The sequence below is a fragment of the Ascaphus truei genome, chromosome 1 (genome assembly GCF_040206685.1).
Source record: "Ascaphus truei isolate aAscTru1 chromosome 1, aAscTru1.hap1, whole genome shotgun sequence".
NCBI classification, from domain to species: Eukaryota; Metazoa; Chordata; class Amphibia; order Anura; family Ascaphidae; genus Ascaphus; species Ascaphus truei.
Window position 1 is genome coordinate 464,023,152 of NC_134483.1, and position 25,358 is coordinate 464,048,509.

The 25,358-nt window shown below is 48.6% G+C and overlaps 1 protein-coding gene across 1 annotated transcript; it reads right to left on the minus strand.

The window, feature by feature from the left end:
• Positions 1–2,501: 2,501 nt before the first annotated feature.
• CEP135 (centrosomal protein 135) lies at positions 2,502–25,107 on the minus strand. The gene is made up of 9 exons (XM_075578496.1): positions 24,809–25,107; positions 13,106–13,265; positions 10,512–10,702; positions 9,943–10,110; positions 8,692–8,833; positions 7,252–7,336; positions 5,157–5,285; positions 4,146–4,361; positions 2,502–2,768 (listed from the first exon to the last, which is right to left on the minus strand). The coding sequence occupies exons 2-9, from the start codon at positions 13,249–13,251 to the stop codon at positions 2,571–2,573; spliced, it is 1,275 nt and encodes a 424-aa protein (XP_075434611.1). The 5' UTR covers positions 13,252–13,265; positions 24,809–25,107; the 3' UTR covers positions 2,502–2,570.
• Positions 25,108–25,358: the final 251 nt, after the last annotated feature.

Below are 25,358 nucleotides of genomic sequence, written 5' to 3' on the forward strand. Positions count from 1 at the left end.
GATCGAAGGAGGATCCTCACTGGTCGAGCAGCGTATCACATATTTACTCACTTGATATAATTATTTCACTTGTTTGATACTCGCTCATTTTTCTCACTTGTGTTCACAGTGTGCACTGATTCATATTTTCACACCTCTTTGCACACTTTTTTCTTGTGTCTAGTTAGCACTTAAGAGCGCCTGGGTTTTTTTACCCACTGTTCCTTAGGTGGAAGAATGAAGATTTGATCACGGTTGACATCTGATGTTTAAGGCTCAAGTCACAGTCAAGGACAACACCAAGATTCCGCACACGGACAGAGTTTAACAGCTGGGAGCCCCAAGCTTAAGGCCAGTGTGTTGACCTAGCTGCAGTCTCGTTGTCTTCCGACGGTGAGTATCCACCACGAGTACTTCTGTCTTATCAGGATTCAATCTCAACCAACTGGAGCTCATCCACTCTAGGAGCTCAGATAAACATCTATTGAAGACTGATAATGGGTCCTTAGTGCCTGGTGGACAAGTGGAGTTGAGCGTAATCTGCATAGCAGTGATAATCCAGACCATCCTGTCTGATTGCGCCACCTAGTGGCAGCATGTAACCTGCGAACATAGCAGATAGGATCGAATCCTGTTGCACTCCACATGACTGGGGCACCAGTGCAGAGGAGTACAATCCTGAAGATACGCTCTGTGACCTCCCAGTGAGAAAGGATCTGAACCAGACGAGAACTGTGCCACCCAGTTCACAGAAATCCTTCAGGTGCTCCATTAAGATGCCATGGTCCACAGTATCAAATGCTGCAGAAAGGTCAAGGAGTACTAAGATGAAACAGTCACCTCTGTCTCTAGGAATCAGGAGATCATTTAGCACAAGAACCAGCGTGTTTTCAGTATTATGCAGTTTCCTGAATCCTGACTGGAATGGGTCATACATTTGATGGCTTGATAGACAGCTTTCTAGTTGGGTTAACCACTTTCTCAATAACCTTCCATAGGAAACCCTAGAAAAGGAAGGTGTGATACAGGCCTGCATGCAATCCGGGTTTAATGAAGGCTTTTTTTTTTTTTTTTTTTTACAAGAGGTCTGATGACTGCTTCCATCAGCGGTTCGGGGAAAGATTCCTGTCTGCAAAGTTCAGAGGACTATTTTGCAAACACTGGGACGATTACATCAACACAACCTAAGAGAAGGCGTGTTGGAAATGGGTCTGAGTGATAGTTAATGGGACACAAGCCCTGGATTGTTTTCTACATCCAGATGGTCAAAGCTAGTCCATAAAGCCAGAGAACCTGCATTTTCATGCCTGAAACCCTGACACTTAAGAAGCACAGTTGGGACCCCAGAAGACAGAGGTTACTTTATCAGAGAAGAGCAAAGTCATCACAACGGGACTGTGAAAAGGCTTCACCAGACTGAAGACATGCTGGCTTGCAGAGCCTCTGTCTACACAGTTCGGAAAAGCTGCACTGGTCATTGTCTGCTGCCATGATCTTACGTGCCAGGAACTCTGACTTCTTACTGGGAATTGCGGACTGGTATTTTATGATGTGGTCAATCACTTTCAGCATGTCCTTAACCCCGCAAGACTTCCGCCAGCACCACTCAAGTCTGAGACCCTAATAGAACTGTCAAACCAAGGGGTCTGGTAGTGTGAGGTGGGGGGTTATATGCAAACACGAGCGATGGCATTTATTGTGGCCCCCAAAAATCTATTGTTGTAATTGACAAGAGCATAGGGATTCACGCAGGCACTTAATATGTCGGAGACATCCACGTTTGCCATCAAGCCCCGGTGGGGGTCACAACTATCAATGGTTGATACCTGTTCATCTCCATGGGAGAGGGCATATTTGGAGAGGTGGGCTGTGATTGAAAACAAAATGTAGCGGTCATCTGACCAGACAACCAAGTCTATTGTTAGGTTGGAGATTTCTAAACCGTGCAAAAGTGATTAATATAAGGCGCAAACTCATATACTAGTGCTCAATTTGTGACAATGTGAAATGGTATGTATATTCATATACAGACATATATGGAATTGACATAGAGTGCAGTGCAAAACAATACACACAAATCAGGTGCAGCCAAAACACTAGCAGTGTCCAAGTTGCCTTAAAAACCAGTGAAAAAGAATAATGTGTGTGGTGCAAACTGATATTAAATACAATGAATAAAGTGAATAACCATATGGTGAATAAAGGTAATACGGATACCAGCACACATTCAAAAGTCACAGTCCTCCGATGAACAAGGTATCTTGATCTAAATCTCCATTGTAAATATTTAGGGAGGAAACACAAATGCAGAATGGATGGTGCACTAACGTATTTACTACTTGTATCGCCGCTACCAAGTAACGGTGGGGCGTTTAACTGCCGAGGGACCCTACACCGCCACTGCTGGACACTCGGCCGCCGACCGCTTTGCCAATAAGATAAGTTAATTTAAGGGGTTTTAGTGATTAGGGTAGGGGGTTAAGGGCAAGGGCATTTAGGGCAAGGGGGTTAAGGCGCACGGTGCCCGGGATTAAGGTTTTTATGGTAGGGGGTAGCGTTCGTATTAGGGGGTTTTAGGGTAAGGGGCCAGGTTATGGTTTTACCTTGGCGGCGAAGAGATGTCTCGGGCGAGGTGAGTGGTGGCTAATTGCCGGTAGAGATTTGGTCGTGGCTAAATGGCCGCGACCAAATGTCCTAGAGCCGGATGCCGTGGAATTACTTACCGACTTAAAATTTGATAAGGTGCTCTCCAGCCTGTGAATTTCCATGTGCAGCCTTTTGATTTCACTCTAATAAAGAAAAAGTACATATAAATATTAATTAACAGCTTTGCTAAAAAGAATACTGCTTTCAAAACATGTTTATTATTTTATTTCTCACAAGAAGTTGTAATTTCAGTAACGTACTGTTTATTAAAGATTTTGTCTGACATAATACAAATTTACAATTACATTTAGTGAATAAAAATATCACTTGTGAGCACATGGGCATGACTCAGACTGGTCCGCAACCCTGTTTTTCACCATTATCTAGCATACAATGCTTTCACTGCAGCTAGGAATTCTGGGAAATTACATGCAAATGAGCAGTGTAACCTCGTGCTTCAAATTCATTTTAACATGGACTCCCCTTACAAGTTTATGCCTGCCGTATTACACAGCTTTTCGGGACAGCCTGGGTTAAAGAAGTGCAGAGCCAGTAAACCCACAAACCCCCTCTTAACCTCAATTACATTTTAAAATCCTGCTGCTGCTAGAAGAACACACATTGAAGTGCAATTGTGAATTTGTTTTGGTAATTTTTCTTAACGTGAACTATTTCTAAACATTAATAATTAATAAACTGATATGGTGCCTCAGTAATTGGATCATAAGTAAGGGTATTGTTTTGAGGGAGAAAAAGGTTCAAGGTTTAGTGTGCCAAGTAAACTTTAATTATAAGAAACTTTTTTCTTTAAATATTTTAGGTGGCTAATCCAGTATCATTCGATTTAAATGTATTTCCGTAGATGATCAGATCTTAACGTATAGAGTAGATGTTACAGATATACTGGGCATATAATATATATATAGTATGTGTACAGTATATACATATTGTATGTGTATGTGTATGTGTATATATATATATATATATATATATAGTGGTTGACAAATCAACAAAAAATCTACTCGCCACCTAGCACCAGTACCAACGTGTGCTGCTTGGGCCAATATTATCTCGCCCAGGGGTTAAATCCACTCGCCCGGGGCGAGCAAATGTATAGGTTTGTCGAACACACACACACACACACACACACACATATATATACATATACATATACATATACATATATATATATATATATATATATATATATATACAAAGATTTATATTTTCAGTGACAAGAACATTTTTAAAACAGTCCACAATCAGCATCTGCTTACTCTGGAGTCCACAAAAGTGACTTATAGCCTTATACTAAACAGCATTCAATGGAGGCTCTGAGGTTTATTAAATAAAAAAACAACAGTGCCGAACGGGGCACAATTTCTCAAAATTTCCAATTTTTTTTCCCCTACTTTAATTGTACCTTTTCTTTGCACAAATAACAATGAAAATAAACTCTTTAATTCGTTTTAGCCCCAGAACTGCCTGATTATATTCGGTAGCCTAATCAAGTTTCTTGCCTTTGCTTCTTCAATTTCAGCATCTGCAGTGTCCAGCACGATTTCTTTATCTCGTTCTAGTTGCTGAGCCAACTGGTCTATCTCCGTGAGCTCTTTACACAGCTCTTCGTTCTTGGTGCTCAGATTTACCACCTCGCTAGTCACATTGTGCCTAGTTTCCAAAAGAGCGCGAACACGTTTTTCGAGATCTGTGTTTGCTTGTTGAAGATACTCAACCTTAAGGATGAAAAAAAAAGGAAAGGTCAAAAAAGAAAGGAAATACATAGAATTACACGACTTTCCTGCTCAGAAAGGAAGTCCTTACAACTTTTTCTCTAACAATACAGAACAGTAAAAGTAATTATAACTCACAGATTTCTAGCTTTCCTACAGATGTAACTAGACTTCCTGTCCCTGGAGCCGCTGCATAAAAAGCAAAATGTTGCAGCTTCGGGACAGTAAAAGCCACGGCTGGCCTGCAGTGGGGGTCCGTTCTTCCGAATGGGATCCCCGACTGAGTTTCCCCACTGCCGGGATTCTCCCACAGCAGAGTTAACAAAGTCTGAGTACATCTGTAGTTTGCCGACAACTTAACTACAGTAGTCTTTCCTAATTGCAAAGCAGATCAAGCGTAAATATCCAATTATCTAAAACCTAAAGGGAAAGTCTAATCCATATGTTTTCTTAACATTAAAATTGATCCCACGATCAAAAGGGATGACACATAATTTTTGTAGAGATGAGCGAAACGGTCTAAATAGACATTTGCAATTTTTGACGCGTTTCCCCCCCCCCCCCCCCCCAATTTTGATTCCCTGCAAAATGTTTTGCCAAGCCTCAAAGGGATAATAATCTTGCCAAATTAGTAAACGGTCAGCAAATATTGCCAAAGAGGGAAAACATGGTACAGTATGTATACCCTATGTACAGCCTCAGCGTTAAACGAATCTAGCGCTTTAGACAATTTTGCAGGTTAGCATATTCAAAGAAATTGACAGAACAAGGAGGAGAATTAACAAAGAATTGACTTGCCTGCAGGTTTAAGTGGGCGACAAGCTTCTCATTACTTCTGTGCCTGGCTTCTAGAGAGATGACATCGTGTGAACGCCCACCATCCAGAGCCAGTGCCAGGCGCTCTATTTCTCTGTCTCTTAATTCAACCTACATGGCAAGGAATAAATGTTAACACTTAGTTCACCAGTAAAATCATGCAGTGGCAGCACAATAAAGCTGAAATGTAAAACAATAGAAATTATGTCATAGCTTAAGCCGCCAATCGGGCCTTTTCAACAAAACTCCCCATTGATATGAACTGATAAAATAAGCCCATAAGGCTTTCTGTGCTAGAGAGAAAGGCCAGTAACCCACAGCTGTAAATTACACCACACGTTTCTAGAACAGCAGATAGCTTAGAATACGGTAGCTCCAGAAAGGGCCAGGGTACTCCAATTAGAATACTAAAACTTTCCTACCAACTGTAGACGTCGTGTAAAAACCTTTCTACTAGTCATACCCGACTCAAAATGAGTACATAAATACAGAAAAAAGGAAATATAACTGCGCACAAATTGTAAAATGATTAAGTGATATAAGTGTCTAGTGTATAAATACAATAGTAAATAGTTAATTGATACAAAAAAACACAAAAAATTAACCATGGATAGTGAACCCAGAAATAAATATAAGACAAGTGTCATTAAAACCTTTTAAGATGAGGTCTGCTGCTCGTCAAAGTTGATGGCTCAACACCATAAAGATAACATGTGAAGAAAAGAAGACAACTCACGACCTCTCATTGTGTTAACATTATGAGAGGTTGTGCACTGTCATCTTTTCTTCACATAAGTACAGAGGCATCAATGTTTTGGAGTCTGTTGACTGGCTTTACTATGACACGGGCTGTCACTTTGTCTTTGCAACAAGATCTTTTGTCACCATCCTGTATCTGTACAGCAGACATCCATATCATGCTCTGCAGTTATGGAACGGCACATATTGGTCCTCTTCCTACGTTCTGATTTGAGAGATGCAGTGAGGAAGATGCATGTTTTTGCTGTTCCAGATGACGAAGCTGAAGCCAGAGGGCTTATTGATTAATCAAATAACAAGCTTCCAGTAACATAAATGACACTACAAATCAAAGATGACTGTACCTACACTATAAAATTGCAGATATTTAAATAAATGTGTTTTAGATTTAATTTTTTAATGCTCAACTTGTATTGAAGTACAAATTTGTTAAAACACTACTTTCTAAAGAGACATAAAAAAAAACCTTTACAGTGCCAGGGGTCCGGAGGCACCAGAGTGTCACTGGACCTCCGGCACTTACGCATCATGTGATCACTCCTGGAGCAATCACATGTTGCAAGCAGGCCCCGTATGGCAGAAACTAAAGAGGAGAGAGCTTCACTTCCGATGGAACTTCCAGCCGAATCCAAACGGAGCGGTCAGCCCAATCTGCCCCATAAAAACTAGCAAGTGTCCATGATGTACCTGCTACATCATTAGGACCCTATAAAGGTTAAAATGTCACAAACCAATGCTAGCAACATCACAAAGGCATCCTCAAATGAAAGCACCTACGTGTTTTGCACTGACCGCGCCTTGGTAAAGCTGTCAGCCTGATCCTGTGTGAGCTAATAAAAACATATTTTTATTGGAGTTCCCTCTTGATCTCAATTTCTGCGCAACAGTAGTGATCCGTACCCAACTCTTTCTGCTCCTCAGGATTCCAGCACAGCGGATTGTACACACCTCAGCGGACTACAAGCACGGACTGTGGACATCTTGCATCATATGTCAGTCTCTTACTTCTTCATTACCTTGTCTCAAAGTACAGTATTATGCTCTTTAAAATACATTATATGGGAGATGTTTATTGTGCTGTGTGGTGTTCTCTTAGACTCCACTAGGTGTTATTCTACCCAAAGCGCTAAACCTTTATACACTCACTGACTATTAAGGAGGTTCTGGACATTATGAGAGTTATGCAAGCAAAGGCACCAAGTTTATGTGGTCTGAGCACCTTATCCTATTGGACTGTATCCTCCAATGAAGGGACAAGCATCAAACTTTAGACGCACACTCGCTCAAACATATTCAAAGAAAAGAAAGAAAAACAAACCTGTTGAGTAAGATTTCTCACTCCTCGTTCAGATATCTCCAATGTTTCCTGTAAAGTAGTCACATCTTGCTGAAGTTCCTGAAGTCTGAAATTCATAAAACAGGACTACTAACCACTTTATCGAGTGTATGCAAAAATACTACTAGAGAAGGCTCATTTGGGAAAAAAACAAAAACGTACAATTCATAAATCTTGAAGTATAGCTCCGATATATATATTGTATTGTATTATATGTCTTTATTTATATAGCGCCATAAATGTACATAGCGCTTCACAGTAGTAATACATATCATATAAATAACAAATAATATAAATAACAGGTCATGGGAATAAGTGCTTCAGACATAAAAGTAACATTAAGGAAGAGGAGTCTCTGGTTTTAAATATATATATTGCCATGCTCAGTAGCACTCCTCTGTGAAACTTATATGCTTATATATATATGTTGTGGGTATTTTGGGGGTTCAATATGAGCTTGTAGGTGTTCTGTATGTTTTATAATTCTTGTTCAGCTAGTCTTAGCTGATTGGAGGGTGGCAACCTCCTACCTAATTGAAGCTCACTCCCTCCCACATTTAAATGGTTAAAAGCTCACTCCATGGCATCTCCCACTCTCAGGGGAACTTGCCTGCTTACAGTGTGATTACAGCTTACAGTGCTCAGTAGCACTCCTCTGTGAAACTTATATGCTTATATATATGTTGCGGGTATTTTGGGGGTTCAATATGAGCTTGAAGGTGTTCTGTATGATATACATATATATACACGCACACACCATATCAAATTTTACGTTATGGTGGGTGAAAAAGGCAACAAAAAACCTCCACCATTAGCATATAGCCAATAAAGAATATCACTTGTGAGCACATTCACATGTCTTAGACAGGTCTGCAACCCTGCCTTTCAACCATTATCACCCAGCATACAATGCTCCCACTGTCTGAGTGGTTTTTACTTACTTTGCTAGTCCCATGCTGTGCTTAAAAGCTGTGTGAACGTCGATGCATCAGCTTAAATGGGCTCCATGCGAATAGGTATTCCAGGCAAAAGGTGACACATTGTGTGCTCATTTGCATGTCATTTCCCAGAATCCCTTGCTGAAATGGGAGAACTGTATGCTAGGTGATAATGGTTGAAAGGCAGGGTTGCAGACCTGTCTAAGACATGTGAATGTGCTCACAAGTGATATTCTTTATTGGCGATATAGATATATACATACATACATACATACATACATACACTCACATATGCAGATACATATACATACATTTAGGAGTGTGTAGGTAAGTGTGTGTAAGTGTGTGTGCGAGGGTAGCGCAGGGATAAGCATGTGAGATATATATATCCATATGAATATACATCTATAAACACACACAACTTATGGTGCACTGACTGACGACTGAGTTAGGCTGCACATTTAGCTAATATAAGAGGAAATACCTGTCATCGGCCACTTGGAGCAGGTCTGCAACATAAGGATCCTCAGGCTGAGGAACAGGGTGCCTGCTTATGCCGGGTGGCGACACTGGCTGGTCGATGTGCATGCGCTGACGTCTGAAGGGAATGTTTCTCTTCTTGCCACCTAGAAAAGTTATGCGCACATTTCACATGGGTGAGAAACAAAAAGAAAAGTTTCTCCAAAACGGTTTTATTCATACATTTGATCCCTTTTAAAATTAACTTTTTTTTCTAACGTAACCTCCAATATAGTAGATTTGCTTCCCTGTTCCTCTTGTACCTAACTTTATATAATACCTATTGCAAGCTGTATTTTGTTTTGAATCTAAAGGAACTGAACAATAGCAATACGGTTGGTGCAAATTGTGTCTTGTTCACGCTTGGCTTCTGTTTTCCTTTTTGTGCAGCTCTGTCCTCTAATGTCCTCTACAGCTTTTAAAAGAGAATCCAACAGAATGCCAGATCTAAAAGATCATTTGTCAACTTTTTAGCAAGGCATTGTCACACTTGCGGCATATACTGTATTTAAATGCAGTGTGTACAGTATATCTAATTTGGCATTATAATTGAACAACATGACATGATAGGCTATTAAATGACATTATTTTGATATTTTACACGTGTTTGCACACACACTAGAGTTCAATACAACATGCCCATAAAGGAAATACTGTACATAATTATGTACTTAACATGCATCTGTGTTTTAACCACAATCTATGCTAGAAAGTTATATGTCATTTCATAGTAAATATTTTCTTTTTGTACCAAAACGATAACACAGGTGCATGAACTATATAGTTTTTGTTACCACATAGACATGCTAAAATTCAAGCCAACACCATAAGGCTGCGTCCAGGGTGAATCCAGCCGGGTGGAGGCGTGCTGAGGGAAAGGGGTGCTTTCCCTGGCCTTAGACCGCGCGCCGTCTGGGGGCGTCTCGGGGGCTGTGACGTCACGGAGCTGGTTCGCCCTCATTTGGCGAACCGCACACGTGACCGGCCCTGCACTCCCGTGAGCGACAAAACTAAAATTTTCTTAAGACCCACGCTTGCAGAAGCGTGCGCGAGCCCCTGCTAAAGCAGCTCTCATTGCGGCTGCAGGGGCTCACTGCCGAGCACCAGCGCGCCTCAGCACGGGTCAGCGCCTAAGCGCTGACCATGCCCGAGGCCTAAAACCTATTGCAGCCTCAGGATTCTATGACATTTTGAAAATGCTACATGCTATAACTACCTGGTGTTTGTACAACTGCCTGAAGATTCTTCTCTTGGAGTTGTTGAATCTTTTCTGTTTTGCCTTTGCTGTCCTTTTCCTGTGATCGGATTTTGTGGACATACTGGTTATTCAGAAACTTCATATCAGCTGTCTGGTGTTCAAGTTTTCTTAGTGAAGCTTTCAAGTCTTCAGGGGAAGCAAAAAAACTAAAACTTACAACGTGTTCCCCAATTAAATAAGTATGAAAAAAATAATATACTAACAAGGTAGTAAAGGGCATGATGTTCAGGGAGCTAGTTACAAACATTATAGGAGTTAAACTCATAGGCTTCTGGGGGGGGAATTAGTGTTTACTGAGGACTTTGACAAGTAACCAAAATCAGTGAGGAGGGTGCTGTGCAAGACAGTTACTATGTATATACAACAAATAATATAGTTTACCTGGAGCTCAACATAAATTAGATCGCAACAGAGAAACCAATTAAATATAGGAACATTTCTTAATTAGATCAACTTATGCCGCTTCACTGACTTTGAAGTCCACAATAATGTTAGTATATCTGTCCAGGCATTTGCGGAGTTCAGACCTTTAATGTGGCGATCTGATTCTTCTTTTAATTTTAAAAGTTCTAGGTGCAGTTGATTATTTTCCCTGACGAGTCTGGCATTTTCAGTCTTGTACGGTTCAATAACCGAATCAAAGTTCTTGCTTTCCTTTACGGTGTTGCCAGCAGTTAACTTTGCATTACGAAGGCTTTCTGTGGTGTGGACGAGGTCACTGAAAAGTTTATACACAGAGCAATGTAAGAGCCGGTGCATATTTTTATGAATCCTTCATCAGTGGTGTAATCACCAATATAAAGGTTAAGTATCAATATATCATATACAGTCCCATGCTCCTCATCTTCTGAATCGCCGACTAGACTTGAGGTTTCAAAAGGAGTAGGAAGATTGAACAGTACAATGTCAATATTTTATACTCACTGCTTATACGCTGTAATATAATAATAATAATAATAATAATAGGCACTAAAAACCCAAAACACACACACACACACAGCTCAAAAAGAGTGCTACTAGGTAGTGACGTAATGCAGGGGCACGCAAACTTTTTTTGCTGCGCCGTGTCTGCATGCACCCCTCTATTCTGCGCTCCCCCTCCTTACCTCGCGCGGCGTCAAGTTACGACGCCGCATTGCCAGGGACACGAGTGACGCCAGCAGAGTCAATGTAAGTTTTAGAGTTGCAGGGGCATCACGCGATCCCCCGGCATTTAATTTAAATGCATCGGGGAAGAGCGCAGGGCCTCTGCAACCGTCCGCGCCCCCACAGACACATCCAGCGACCCCCACTTTGTACACCGCTGACCTAATGTAGAGAACAAAAGACAAAAATCTCAGTGATACATCCAACATGACAAAGTATTAAGATAAATACGATCTGTTCTTCTCATACGTAAGGGTCAGTCTGTCAGTCCTTTGGCCAAAGCATTGTAATCCTGCAACCACACTAAGGTTAAACCTTTACTGCAGGTCCTACACTGCCTGCACATGTTCTCTTTACCCCTCTGCTGGAAGAAGAATTCTCTCAATAGACTGGTCATCCCAGGTATATATCAGGACCTGCCCATTAAAGTGGGGTAGGTGAGCTTAAAATCAAGTATCCAAGTATGGGTCACAAACCTCTCAATTGTAATTTCCAACCTACATTTAAAAAAGCACACAGTCCCTGCAAAATCAAAAACACACCCATTCACCCCACTTTAATTGGCAGGTCCCGATATATACCTGGGATGATCAGTCTATTGGAGAGACGTTTTCCTCCTGCAGAGAGGTAAAGAGAACATGTGCCGGCAGCGTAGGACCTGCAGAAATATTTAATATATTTAATATGACATAGTAGCAGGATTATAATGCGTTGGCCAAATAATTTAACTAAATGACCCTCACTTATGGGAAGAATAACAGATACAGGTAAACCCTGTTATAGCGCGGTCCTCGGGGGCCACCCGATCCGACCGCTCTACAAACGGGGTCGCGCTAATTAAATTAATCAAATTTAAAAATGGCCGCCGCGCCCGGGGTTCCGTGTCTACAGAGGGGGGAGAGCTGGGATCGCATCATCGCACTGTGCTGCACTGTGCTACTCCTCCCTCCTCCCCAGCTGTCAGAGAGCTGCAGGTAGTGCTTGGAGAGTGCGAGGCTCAGGGCTGCAGCCTCCTCTCCATGGCAATTTTACTCACATGTCCACTGATCACCCGCACAGCAGCTTCTCCCGCTCTCACTCGCAAACTTTTCAGGGACGCCGGGGGAGCCTGCCCTGTCTAGGAAGAGAGCTGTGTGTCTGTGTGTCTGTGTTCCTGATAGCTTCTCCTGCTCTACACCACAGACATTCTATCCTGTGTGTGTGTGTGTGTGTGGGGGGGGGGGGGGGTTAGGGGGAGAGGGAGAGAGAGTGTGTGTGTGTGTGTGTGTGCTGTGCAGTGTCCTGCGAGGGTGTGTGCTGTGCAGTGTCCTGTGAGTGTGTGTGCTGTGCAGTGTCCTGTGAGTGTGTGTGCTGTGCAGTGTCCTGTGAGTGTGCGTGCAGTGTGCAGTGTCCTGTGAATGTGCGTGCAGTGTGCAGTGTCCTGTGAATGTGTGTGCAGTGTGCAGTGTCCTGTGAATGTGTGTGCAGTGTGCAGTGTCCTGTGAATGTGTGTGCAGTGTCCTGTGAGTGTGTGCAGTGAGAGTGTGTGCAGTGAGAGTGTGTGCAGTGAGAGTGTGTGCAGTGAGAGTGTGTGCAGTGAGAGTGTGTGCAGTGAGAGTGTGTGCAGTGAGAGTGTGTGCAGTGAGAGTGTGTGCAGTGAGAGTGTGTGCAGTGAGAGTGTGTGCAGTGAGAGTGTGTGCAGTGAGAGTGTGTGCAGTGAGAGTGTGTGCAGTGAGAGTGTGTGCAGTGAGAGTGTGTGCAGTGTGTAAAAAAATGTAAAAAAAATAAATATCTTTTTTTTTTTTTTTTTTTTTTTAACGGAAGCCACGTGAAAACCGCGTTATAACGGGTCGCGCTATAACGGGGTTTACCTGTAGTATTAAACTATATAATTTGGCAGATTGGATGTAGCATTGGGGCTTCTCCTTTGTTGCTATTGGCTCTCCCTCACTTTGTCTAACCAGCAAGTGTAGCAAAAGACAATTGCCCAAGATACCTGAACAGTTTTTCTACTAGAGGCAGAGATTCTATGCCCAGAGGCTGCTTGTAGCCCAGCTGATCAAGACGCTTTCTGAGGTTGATGAACTTCCTCTCCGCTGCAGTACTCATTGTGACAGTCTTATCAAACAAAAACCCTTGCATCCAGATTCAGAGCCCTGTATATGGAAATATATAGGAGTCAGTCATTGTGAAACAGAAGTCAAATTTGTCATGATTAATACAAAATAAAAGTTACTTTGATAATTGCATTCTTTACAGTATATAATGGTACTACAAATTATACATCAGATATATAGGCTGTCACTGAATTCACGTCATTTAAAAAAATGTTTTCATGAATTGCAATCGGCTGCTAAAATCAGAGACTTGTATTCATCTGCCCTTAGAAGAGAAAAGAATAGAAAACATTTCAGAGCTATCAAATGGTAAAATAGCAATCATAACCAATCACTGGTGACGTTTATAATCATACCGGCATTATCACTCATTTATTTCATATAATATCTCCAAGTACATTGCAAACATGCACAGAACCCTACCAATACATAAACAGATCAGTGATAAAACATTACACAAGCCACACTCATCCCCCCTCTTAATTTTCTGGGGTTCCTTTTGGGTCCAAGTGAGGGGTTTCCTATTTGAGAGTCTTTATAAAAGCAGATCACATCTCAAAGGAAGAACAGAAAAACCCAATACAGGAAGTGCACTTTTCTACCCATCTTTCCCTTTCAACAGCCCCTCCCCCTGCTTGTAGAGTGGTAACAGCGTTGTCAATTACAGTAACTCCCTGAATGTGTCTCACTGGAACAATGTTTCATTCATTTTCTCTATCAATTGCCTCTTACTTTATACAGAATTGTACACTTACAAGAAAAAATATTGCCAAAAGAAAAGTTATTTTTGGTGCCAATATCCTAAAGCCAGCAAGGAGGGGCGTGCACACCAAGAAGCGATGCAAACAAATGAATTACTACTGTGAAGCGCTATGTACATTAATGGCGCTATATAAATAAAGACATACAATACAATGCAAGAGTCATTTAATGACTGAACACACAGATCCAACGTTTCAGTGCAAGCACCTTCATCCCTGATGACGTTGGATCTCTGTGTTCAATCATTAAATGACTCTTGCATTCATTTGTTTGCATCGCTTTTTGGTGTGCACGGCCCCCTCCTTGCTAACTACGTTGTTGCCCTGACTAGGTTTTTGCCTGTAGCACCCATACCAATACCATGTTTTTGTCCCCATTTCACTAGGGCATCCCAAGTTGCATTGGTCCGGATTCCGTCCTTTTTAGCTTGACTTTACAATATCCTAAAGCCGTCATGGTCCCAGGATAATTTTACAGCGCTACATAAGTCGCCAATGTTACAACACGCTGCCCACTCACAGCTAAAGAAATCCTAAACAGGATCCACAATCATGGCCCCCACTATTGAAGTGATACGCCGTTGCCTTGCAGGGCACACACTCTGGAAGGCTTCATCTTTTTTGTTTGAAACCCTTGCATGCCCGATGACGTAGCTACGTCATGAGGTCTGGCACTCCAGGGGCCCTATGACGTAGTAGCTGTGTCATCGCCGTTTTGCTCGTTTTCCAAAGGCGATTGCGTTGGCACTGAACACGATCTCACCCGACGAGGAAGGGAAGAGGAGACTGCTCTTCCATTTGCGTAATCACTGGCATCCCGAGGAGCGATGACATGATTGCAGTGTACCGGAGGGGTGGTGGCACTTGGGCGCAGAGGCCCGACAGGCACTCGAAGGGTTAATGTTTGATAAATAACATGCCGGTAGCAGCTCTTTAGGTTTAAAGCCCCCAGTTACGCAGGCCAATACAAAGCCAGAAGGGATAACATCACGACTTCCTACTAGCCGGCGTGACATTTCGATAGCCCCACACAGCCCAGGCAGAGCTCCAACCTGCACCCCCTACAGATTTAAGTATCTGTGGAAACAGGAGGCCCCCGGAGCTAAAACTTAACACAGTTTAGCTCCGCAAATGCCTTGCTTCCATCCCAGAACGCTAAAAAGGAAAAAATTAGGAGTGCCGTTTACATTTATTTGACAGCAAGAAAAAAAATCACAATGGCATTTCTGGCATAAAATTGATGCATGGAAATCGCAAATTTAATTGTGCCTGTGTACCAACCTTATCTTTCTCAATGTGCGCAGTAAGCTTATTTTCTGCCAAATATTTTGGTGCACAAAAATGTTCTGAGTTTGGCACATGGATGTTAATGGCATGTACAACAACAACAACAACAACAACAACAACAAAAAAAAAAAAAAACATAGTATGTGTGACAAAAAAAAAATGGGCATCAAAATTGTCCCCCAACCTGGTATAAACCCTACAAAGTCTGTTTACAGTGTAGCACAGAATTAGGTGGCTATGAATCAATAGAAATGTTTCATTAAATAGGTTCACAAAATGTACTCTCTTTATTGTATGTCATCTAACTGTTCAACTGGTTAACCACAACAATAAAAATGTATAATTCCCTAGGGTAGACCACAAAATCAGCCATCTTAAAAACAGATCCTATCATGGAAATTCGGAAAGGGAAGTGAGAGGGTTCGTCTTCCACCAGCAATCATTGGGAAGAAGGAACGTTGTCAGGGTGGAAGACGTATGATAAAATGACACCCAGATTATAGGAATACTTCTTAACCTTATTCAAGAGCTGACACTAGCATTACATTAGCAGACTAACCTAGCAGAGAGTCCCTGACAGCAAAGGGGGTAAATCACTGTTTAGATCTAGGAAATGTAGGAACTTTTTCAGCCTTGCCTAACAGGTAGCTGGGTAAAAAGGCACTAGATCAGCCTAACCTTTACCCAAACATGCCAGCCCCACCCTTTCATGCCACCCTTACCCCAACATGCCAGCCCCACCCTTACATGCTACCCTTCCCCCAACATGCCAGCCTCACCTTTACCCCAACATGCCAGCCTCACCTTTACCCCAACATGCCAGCCTCACCTTTACCCCAACATGCCAACCTCACCTCTACCCCAACATGCCAGCACCACCCTTGCATGCTAGCCTTACCTAAACATGCCAGCCCCACCCTTACATGCTACGCTTCCCCCAACATGCCAGCCACACCTTTACCCCAACATGCCAGCCTCACCTTTACCCCAACATGCCAGCCTCACCTCTACCCCAACATGCCAGCCTCACCTCTACCCCAACATGCCAGCACCACCCTTGCATGCTATCCTTACCTAAACATGCCAGCCCCACCCTTACATGCTACTCTTCCCCCAACATGCCAGACACCTTTACCCCAACATGCCAGCACCACCCTTGCATGCTATCCTTACCTAAACATGCCAGCCCCACCCTTACATGCTACTCTTCCCCCAACATGCCAGCCTCACCTTTACCCCAACATGCCAGCACCACCCTTGCATGCTATCCTTACCTAAACATGCCAGCCCCACCCTTACATGCTACTCTTCCCCCAACATGCCAGCCTCACCCTTACCCCAACATGCCATCCTTACCCCAACATGCCAGCCCCACCTTTACCCTTACCAGCACCGTCCAAATAAACTGGGAGAAAATAATTGCAGGCTACATAAGGAAGAGTGAGGAAGGTTATAGGTCCGGGTACATAGACACGGTGTTATGTTTAAAGTACAGGACATGTCTTATTTTATCGGAAGCTGGGAATACATAGGATTTGTGCAGCCTAATCATAAACCTATGATGCCAAATAATCTGGGAGCAAATCATTGCCGGCTGCATAAAAGGGAGAAGGGGGAAGTTATAAAGTTCCTGTGATTCGGCGCATGCGCTAAATCCGCCCTGCAGTTGGTGACACCTGACAGCGCTGCTCCCGATACAGACACGGCCCGTGTGTGTGTGTGACAGCGCTGCTCCCAATACAGACACGGCCCGTGTGTGTGACAGCGCTGCTCCCGATACAGACACGGCCTGTGTGTGTGTGACAGCGCTGCTCCCGATACAGACACGGCCCGTGTGTGTGTGTGACAGCGCTACTCCCGATACAGACACGGCCCGTGTGTGTGTGACAGCGCTACTCCCGATACAGACACGGCCCGTGTGTGTGTGTGACAGCGCTGCTCCCAATACAGACACGGCCCGTGTGTGTGTGTGACAGCGCTGCTCCCGATACAGACACGGCCTGTGTGTGTGTGTGACAGCGCTGCTCCCGATACAGACACGGCCTGTGTGTGTGTGTGTGACAGCGCTGCTCCTGATACAGACACGCCCCGTGTGTGTGTGTGTGACAGCGCTGCTCCCGATACAGACACGGCCCGTGTGTGTGTGTGTGACAGCGCTGCTCCCGATACAGACACGGCCTGTGTGTGTGTGTGACAGCGCTGCTCCTGATACAGACACGGCCCGTGTGTGTGTGTGACAGCGCTGCTCCCAATACAGACACGGCCCGTGTGTGTGACAGCGCTGCTCCCGATACAGACACGGCCCGTGTGTGTGTGTGTGACAGCGCTGCTCCCGATACAGACACGGCCCGTGTGTGTGTGACAGCGCTGCTCCCGATACAGACACGGCCTGTGTGTGTGTGTGACAGCGCTGCTCCTGATACAGACACGGCCCGTGTGTGTGTGTGACAGCGCTGCTCCCAATACAGACACGGCCCGTGTGTGTGACAGCGCTGCTCCCGATACAGACACGGCCCGTGTGTGTGTGTGTGACAGCGCTGCTCCCGATACAGACACGGCCCGTGTGTGTGTGTGACAGCGCTACTCCCGATACAGACACGGCCCGTGTGTGTGTGTGTGACAGCGCTGCTCCCAATACAGACACGGCCCGTGTGTGTGACAGCGCTGCTCCCGATACAGACACGGCCTGTGTGTGTGTGTGACAGCGCTGCTCCCGATACAGACACGGCCTGTGAGTGTGAGTGACAGCGCTGCTCCTGATACAGACACGCCCCGTGTGTGTGTGTGTGACAGCGCTGCTCCCGATACAGACACGGCCCGTGTGTGTGTGACAGCGCTGCTCCCGATACAGACACGGCCCGTGTGTGTGTGTGACAGCGCTGCTCCCAATACAGACACGGCCCGTGTGTGTGACAGCGCTGCTCCCGACACAGACACGGCCCGTGTGTGTGTGTGTGACAGCGCTGCTCCCGATACAGACACGGCCCGTGTGTGTGTGTGACAGCGCTACTCCCGATACAGACACGGCCCGTGTGTGTGTGTGACAGCGCTGCTCCCAATACAGACACGGCCCGTGTGTGTGACAGCGCTGCTCCCGATACAGACACGGCCTGTGTGTGTGTGTGACAGCGCTGCTCCTGATACAGACACGCCCCGTGTGTGTGTGTGTGACAGCGCTGCTCCCGATACAGACACGGCCTGTGTGTGTGTGTGTGACAGCGCTGCTCCTGATACAGACACGCCCCGTGTGTGTGTGTGTGACAGCGCTGCTCCCGATACAGACACGGCCCGTGTGTGTGTGTGTGACAGCGCTGCTCCCGATACAGACACGGCCTGTGTGTGTGTGTGACAGCGCTGCTCCTGATACAGACACGGCCCGTGTGTGTGTGTGACAGCGCTGCTCCCAATACAGACACGGCCCGTGTGTGTGTGTGACAGCGCTACTCCCGATACAGACACGGCCCGTGTGTGTGTGTGTGACAGCGCTGCTCCCGATACAGACACGGCCCGTGTGTGTGTGTGACAGCGCTGCTCCCGATACAGACACGGCCTGTGTGTGTGTGTGACAGCGCTGCTCCCGATACAGACACGGCCCGTGTGTGTGTGTGTGACAGCGCTGCTCCCGATACAGACACGGCCCGTGTGTGTGTGTGTGACAGCGCTGCTCCCGATACAGACACGGCCCGTGTGTGTGTGTGACAGCGCTGCTCCCGATACAGACACGGCCTGTGTGTGTGTGTGACAGCGCTACTCCCGATACAGACACGGCCCGTGTGTGTGTGACAGCGCTGCTCCCGATACAGACACGGCCTGTGTGTGTGTGACAGCGCTGCTCCCGATACAGACACGGCCTGTGTGTGTGTGTGACAGCGCTGCTCCTGATACAGACACGCCCCGTGTGTGTGTGTGTGACAGCGCTGCTCCCGATACAGACACGGCCCGTGTGTGTGTGACAGCGCTGCTCCCGATACAGACACGGCCCGTGTGTGTGTGTGACAGCGCTGCTCCCAATACAGACACGGCCCGTGTGTGTGACAGCGCTGCTCCCGATACAGACACGGCCCGTGTGTGTGTGTGTGACAGCGCTGCTCCCGATACAGACACGGCCCGTGTGTGTGTGTGACAGCGCTACTCCCGATACAGACACGGCCCGTGTGTGTGTGTGTGACAGCGCTGCTCCCAATACAGACACGGCCTGTGTGTGTGTGTGACAGCGCTGCTCCCGATACAGACACGGCCCGTGTGTGTGACAGCGCTGCTCCCGATACAGACACGGCCTGTGTGTGTGTGTGACAGCGCTGCTCCCGATACAGACACGGCCTGTGTGTGTGTGTGACAGCGCTGCTCCTGATACAGACACGCCCCGTGTGTGTGTGTGTGTGACAGCGCTGCTCCCGATACAGACACGGCCTGTGTGTGTGTGTGACAGCGCTGCTCCTGATACAGACACGCCCCGTGTGTGTGTGTGTGACAGCGCTGCTCCCGATACAGACACGGCCCGTGTGTGTGTGTGTGACAGCGCTGCTCCCGATACAGACACGGCCTGTGTGTGTGTGTGTGACAGCGCTGCTCCTGATACAGACACGGCCCGTGTGTGTGTGTGACAGCGCTGCTCCCAATACAGACACGGCCCGTGTGTGTGACAGCGCTGCTCCCGATACAGACACGGCCTGTGTGTGTGTGTGACAGCGCTGCTCCCGATACAGACACGGCCTGTGTGTGTGTGTGACAGCGCTGCTCCTGATACAGACACGCCCCGTGTGTGTGTGTGTGACAGCGCTGCTCCCGATACAGACACGGCCTGTGTGTGTGTGTGACAGCGCTGCTCCTGATACAGACACGCCCCGTGTGTGTGTGTGTGACAGCGCTGCTCCCGATACAGACACGGCCCGTGTGTGTGTGTGTGACAGCGCTGCTCCCGATACAGACACGGCCCGTGTGTGTGTGTGTGTGTGACAGCGCTACTCCCGATACAGACACGGCCCGTGTGTGTGTGTGTGACAGCGCTGCTCCCAATACAGACACGGCCCGTGTGTGTGACAGCGCTGCTCCCGATACAGACACGGCCTGTGTGTGTGTGACAGCGCTGCTCCCGATACAGACACGGCCTGTGTGTGTGTGTGTGACAGCGCTGCTCCCGATACAGACACGGCCTGTGTGTGTGTGTGACAGCGCTGCTCCTGATACAGACACGCCCCGTGTGTGTGTGTGTGACAGCGCTGCTCCCGATACAGACACGGCCCGTGTGTGTGTGTGTGACAGCGCTGCTCCCGATACAGACACGGCCCGTGTGTGTGAGTGTGACAGCGCTGCTCCCGATACAGACACGGCCCGTGTGTGTGTGACAGCGCTGCTCCCGATACAGACACGGCCCGTGTGTGTGTGTGACAGCGCTGCTCCCAATACAGACACGGCCCGTGTGTGTGACAGCGCTGCTCCCGACACAGACACGGCCCGTGTGTGTGTGTGTGACAGCGCTGCTCCCGATACAGACACGGCCCGTGTGTGTGTGTGACAGCGCTACTCCCGATACAGACACGGCCCGTGTGTGTGTGTGACAGCGCTGCTCCCAATACAGACACGGCCCGTGTGTGTGACAGCGCTGCTCCCGATACAGACACGGCCTGTGTGTGTGTGTGACAGCGCTGCTCCTGATACAGACACGCCCCGTGTGTGTGTGTGTGACAGCGCTGCTCCCGATACAGACACGGCCTGTGTGTGTGTGTGTGACAGCGCTGCTCCTGATACAGACACGCCCCGTGTGTGTGTGTGTGACAGCGCTGCTCCCGATACAGACACGGCCCGTGTGTGTGTGTGTGACAGCGCTGCTCCCGATACAGACACGGCCTGTGTGTGTGTGTGACAGCGCTGCTCCTGATACAGACACGGCCCGTGTGTGTGTGTGACAGCGCTGCTCCCAATACAGACACGGCCCGTGTGTGTGTGTGACAGCGCTACTCCCGATACAGACACGGCCCGTGTGTGTGTGTGTGACAGCGCTGCTCCCGATACAGACACGGCCCGTGTGTGTGTGTGACAGCGCTGCTCCCGATACAGACACGGCCTGTGTGTGTGTGTGACAGCGCTGCTCCCGATACAGACACGGCCCGTGTGTGTGTGTGTGACAGCGCTGCTCCCGATACAGACACGGCCCGTGTGTGTGTGTGTGACAGCGCTGCTCCCGATACAGACACGGCCCGTGTGTGTGTGTGACAGCGCTGCTCCCGATACAGACACGGCCTGTGTGTGTGTGTGACAGCGCTACTCCCGATACAGACACGGCCCGTGTGTGTGTGACAGCGCTGCTCCCGATACAGACACGGCCTGTGTGTGTGTGACAGCGCTGCTCCCGATACAGACACGGCCTGTGTGTGTGTGTGACAGCGCTGCTCCTGATACAGACACGCCCCGTGTGTGTGTGTGTGACAGCGCTGCTCCCGATACAGACACGGCCCGTGTGTGTGTGACAGCGCTGCTCCCGATACAGACACGGCCCGTGTGTGTGTGTGACAGCGCTGCTCCCAATACAGACACGGCCCGTGTGTGTGACAGCGCTGCTCCCGATACAGACACGGCCCGTGTGTGTGTGTGTGACAGCGCTGCTCCCGATACAGACACGGCCCGTGTGTGTGTGTGACAGCGCTACTCCCGATACAGACACGGCCCGTGTGTGTGTGTGTGACAGCGCTGCTCCCAATACAGACACGGCCTGTGTGTGTGTGTGACAGCGCTGCTCCCGATACAGACACGGCCCGTGTGTGTGACAGCGCTGCTCCCGATACAGACACGGCCTGTGTGTGTGTGTGACAGCGCTGCTCCCGATACAGACACGGCCTGTGTGTGTGTGTGACAGCGCTGCTCCTGATACAGACACGCCCCGTGTGTGTGTGTGTGTGACAGCGCTGCTCCCGATACAGACACGGCCTGTGTGTGTGTGTGACAGCGCTGCTCCTGATACAGACACGCCCCGTGTGTGTGTGTGTGACAGCGCTGCTCCCGATACAGACACGGCCCGTGTGTGTGTGTGTGACAGCGCTGCTCCCGATACAGACACGGCCTGTGTGTGTGTGTGTGACAGCGCTGCTCCTGATACAGACACGGCCCGTGTGTGTGTGTGACAGCGCTGCTCCCAATACAGACACGGCCCGTGTGTGTGACAGCGCTGCTCCCGATACAGACACGGCCTGTGTGTGTGTGTGACAGCGCTGCTCCCGATACAGACACGGCCTGTGTGTGTGTGTGACAGCGCTGCTCCTGATACAGACACGCCCCGTGTGTGTGTGTGTGACAGCGCTGCTCCCGATACAGACACGGCCTGTGTGTGTGTGTGACAGCGCTGCTCCTGATACAGACACGCCCCGTGTGTGTGTGTGTGACAGCGCTGCTCCCGATACAGACACGGCCCGTGTGTGTGTGTGTGACAGCGCTGCTCCCGATACAGACACGGCCCGTGTGTGTGTGTGTGTGTGACAGCGCTACTCCCGATACAGACACGGCCCGTGTGTGTGTGTGTGACAGCGCTGCTCCCAATACAGACACGGCCCGTGTGTGTGACAGCGCTGCTCCCGATACAGACACGGCCTGTGTGTGTGTGACAGCGCTGCTCCCGATACAGACACGGCCTGTGTGTGTGTGTGTGACAGCGCTGCTCCCGATACAGACACGGCCTGTGTGTGTGTGTGACAGCGCTGCTCCTGATACAGACACGCCCCGTGTGTGTGTGTGTGACAGCGCTGCTCCCGATACAGACACGGCCCGTGTGTGTGTGTGTGACAGCGCTGCTCCCGATACAGACACGGCCCGTGTGTGTGACAGCGCTGCTCCCGATACAGACACGGCCTGTGTGTGTGTGACAGCGCTGCTCCCGATACAGACACGCCCTGTGTGTGTGTGTGTGACAGCGCTGCTCCCGATACAGACACGGCCCGTGTGTGTGTGTGTGTGTGTGACAGCGCTGCTCCCGATACAGACACGGCCCGTGTGTGTGTGTGTGTGTGTGACAGCGCTGCTCCCGATACAGACACGGCCCGTGTGTGTGTGTGACAGCGCTGCTCCCGATACAGACACGGCCTGTGTGTGTGTGACAGCGCTGCTCCCGATACAGACACGGCCCGTGTGTGTGTGTGACAGCGCTGCTCCCGATACAGACACGGCCTGTGTGTGTGACAGCGCTGCTCCCGATACAGACACGGCCCGTGTGTGTGTGTGTGTGTGTGTGTGACAGCGCTGCTCCCGATACAGACACGGCCTGTGTGTGTGTGACAGCGCTGCTCCCAATACAGACACGGCCCGTGTGTGTGTGACAGCGCTGCTCCTGATACAGACACGTCCTGTGTCTGTGTGTGACAGCGCTGCTCCTGATACAGACACGTCCTGTGTGTGTGTGTGACAGCGCTGCTCCCGATACAGACACGTCCTGTGTGTGTGTGTGACAGCGCTGCTCCCAATACAGACACGGCCTGTGTGTGTGTGACAGCGCTGCTCCCGATACAGACACGTCCTGTGTGTGTGTGTGACAGCGCTGCTCCCGATACAGATACGTCCTGTGTGTGTGTGTGACAGCGCTGCTCCCGATACAGACACGTCCTGTGTGTGTGTGTGACAGCGCTGCTCCCAATACAGACACGGCCCGTGTGTGTGACAGCGCTGCTCCCGATACAGACACGGCCCGTGTGTGTGTGTGACAGCGCTGCTCCCGATACAGACATGGCCTGTGTGTGTGTGACAGCGCTGCTCCCAATACAGACACGGCCCGTGTGTGTGACAGCGCTGCTCCCGATACAGACACGGCCTGTGTGTGTGTGACAGCGCTGCTCCCAATACAGACACGGCCCGTGTGTGTGACAGCGCTGCTCCCAATACAGACACAGCCTGTGTGTGTGACAGCGCTGCTCCCGATACAGACACGGCCCGTGTGTGTGACAGCGCTGCTCCCGATACAGACATGGCCTGTGTGTGTGTGACAGCGCTGCTCCCGATACAGACATGGCCCGTGTGTGTGTGACAGCGCTGCTCCCAATACAGACATGGCCCGTGTGTGTGTGACAGCGCTGCTCCCAATACAGACACGGCCCGTGTGTGTGACAGCGCTGCTCCCGATACAGACACGGCCCGTGTGTGTGACAGCGCTGCTCCCAATACAGACACGGCCCGTGTGTGTGACAGCGCTGCTCCCGATACAGACACGGCCCGTGTGTGTGACAGCGCTGCTCCCAATACAGACACGGCCTGTGTGTGTGTGACACCGCTGCTCCCGATACAGACACGGCCCGTGGAGAGCAGAAGGGAGAGCAGCGGTTACCACCTACCTCCCTCCCCCCCCCAGCCGGGCAGTGACGTCACCAGGTCTCCCCACAACCAAGCAAGCGCGAATTCCGTGACATCAGCAGCATTCGATAAGAGCCACGCAAGACGCGTGATGTCACCAGGCTCCGGAACCCGAGAGAGCCCCGGACTCGGCACCTCCGGCGGAGCAGGGTTCACGGGCTGAGCGGAGGCAGCACAGAGGTGCCCGCCGGTCTCATCGTTACTTACTTTGTCAGCGTTGGCCTTTCTTTCCCCTCCTCTTCTGACTCCGGGCAGCCGCTTAAAGCCTCATCCCACTGTTCCCACAGTCACTGTTCCGGCAGTCGCTGTCCCCGAGACGCCGGCTTCTGTTGGAAATTCCACTCCGTGGGTGTGTATGTATGTATGTATGTGTGGCAGTGTACAGGGCGGCCTGAGGAGCGGTTTGAAAATGGCGCGCAGGAAGCCCGGCCGAGGCCCCGGCGCACAGTCGGTTGCCCATAGCAACACTTCCCGACCCAGTCAGCGGCACAACGTCACCTTCAACCGCCTCTGCCCGCGAGCGCCCCCTCTGCGCGTGACGCGCGCGAAGAACACCCCCCCCCCTTCCCCCACCACCTACTTGTTTGCCTGGGTGACGTCACTGGCACATCTTGTACCAGCAGCAGCTGTGATGGGTCTCAGTGGTGCTAGCAGTACTTGGGGGTATAGAAGAGTACAAACTGATAACCCCATAGTACCAATACGTTTCATAGTGAGAGAGCAATGATTTTACTGTCTATTTAATATGGTGTTATTA

What these genes read in the sequence shown, in the direction of transcription:
- CEP135 (XM_075578496.1), bottom strand. Translation starts at nt 13,251, where the DNA reads ATGCAAGGGTTTTTGTTTGATAAGACTGTCACAATGAGTACTGCAGCG. An exon ending in ATCAGATCGCCACATTAAAG is followed by an intron (nt 10,111 to 10,511) that starts GTCTGAACTCCG and finishes CTTCCCCTGAAG; the next exon opens with ACTTGAAAGCTTCACTAAGA. An exon ending in CTGAAATTGAAGAAGCAAAG is followed by an intron (nt 2,769 to 4,145) that starts GCAAGAAACTTG and finishes TTTCTTTATTAG; the next exon opens with AGTGAAATCAAAAGGCTGCA.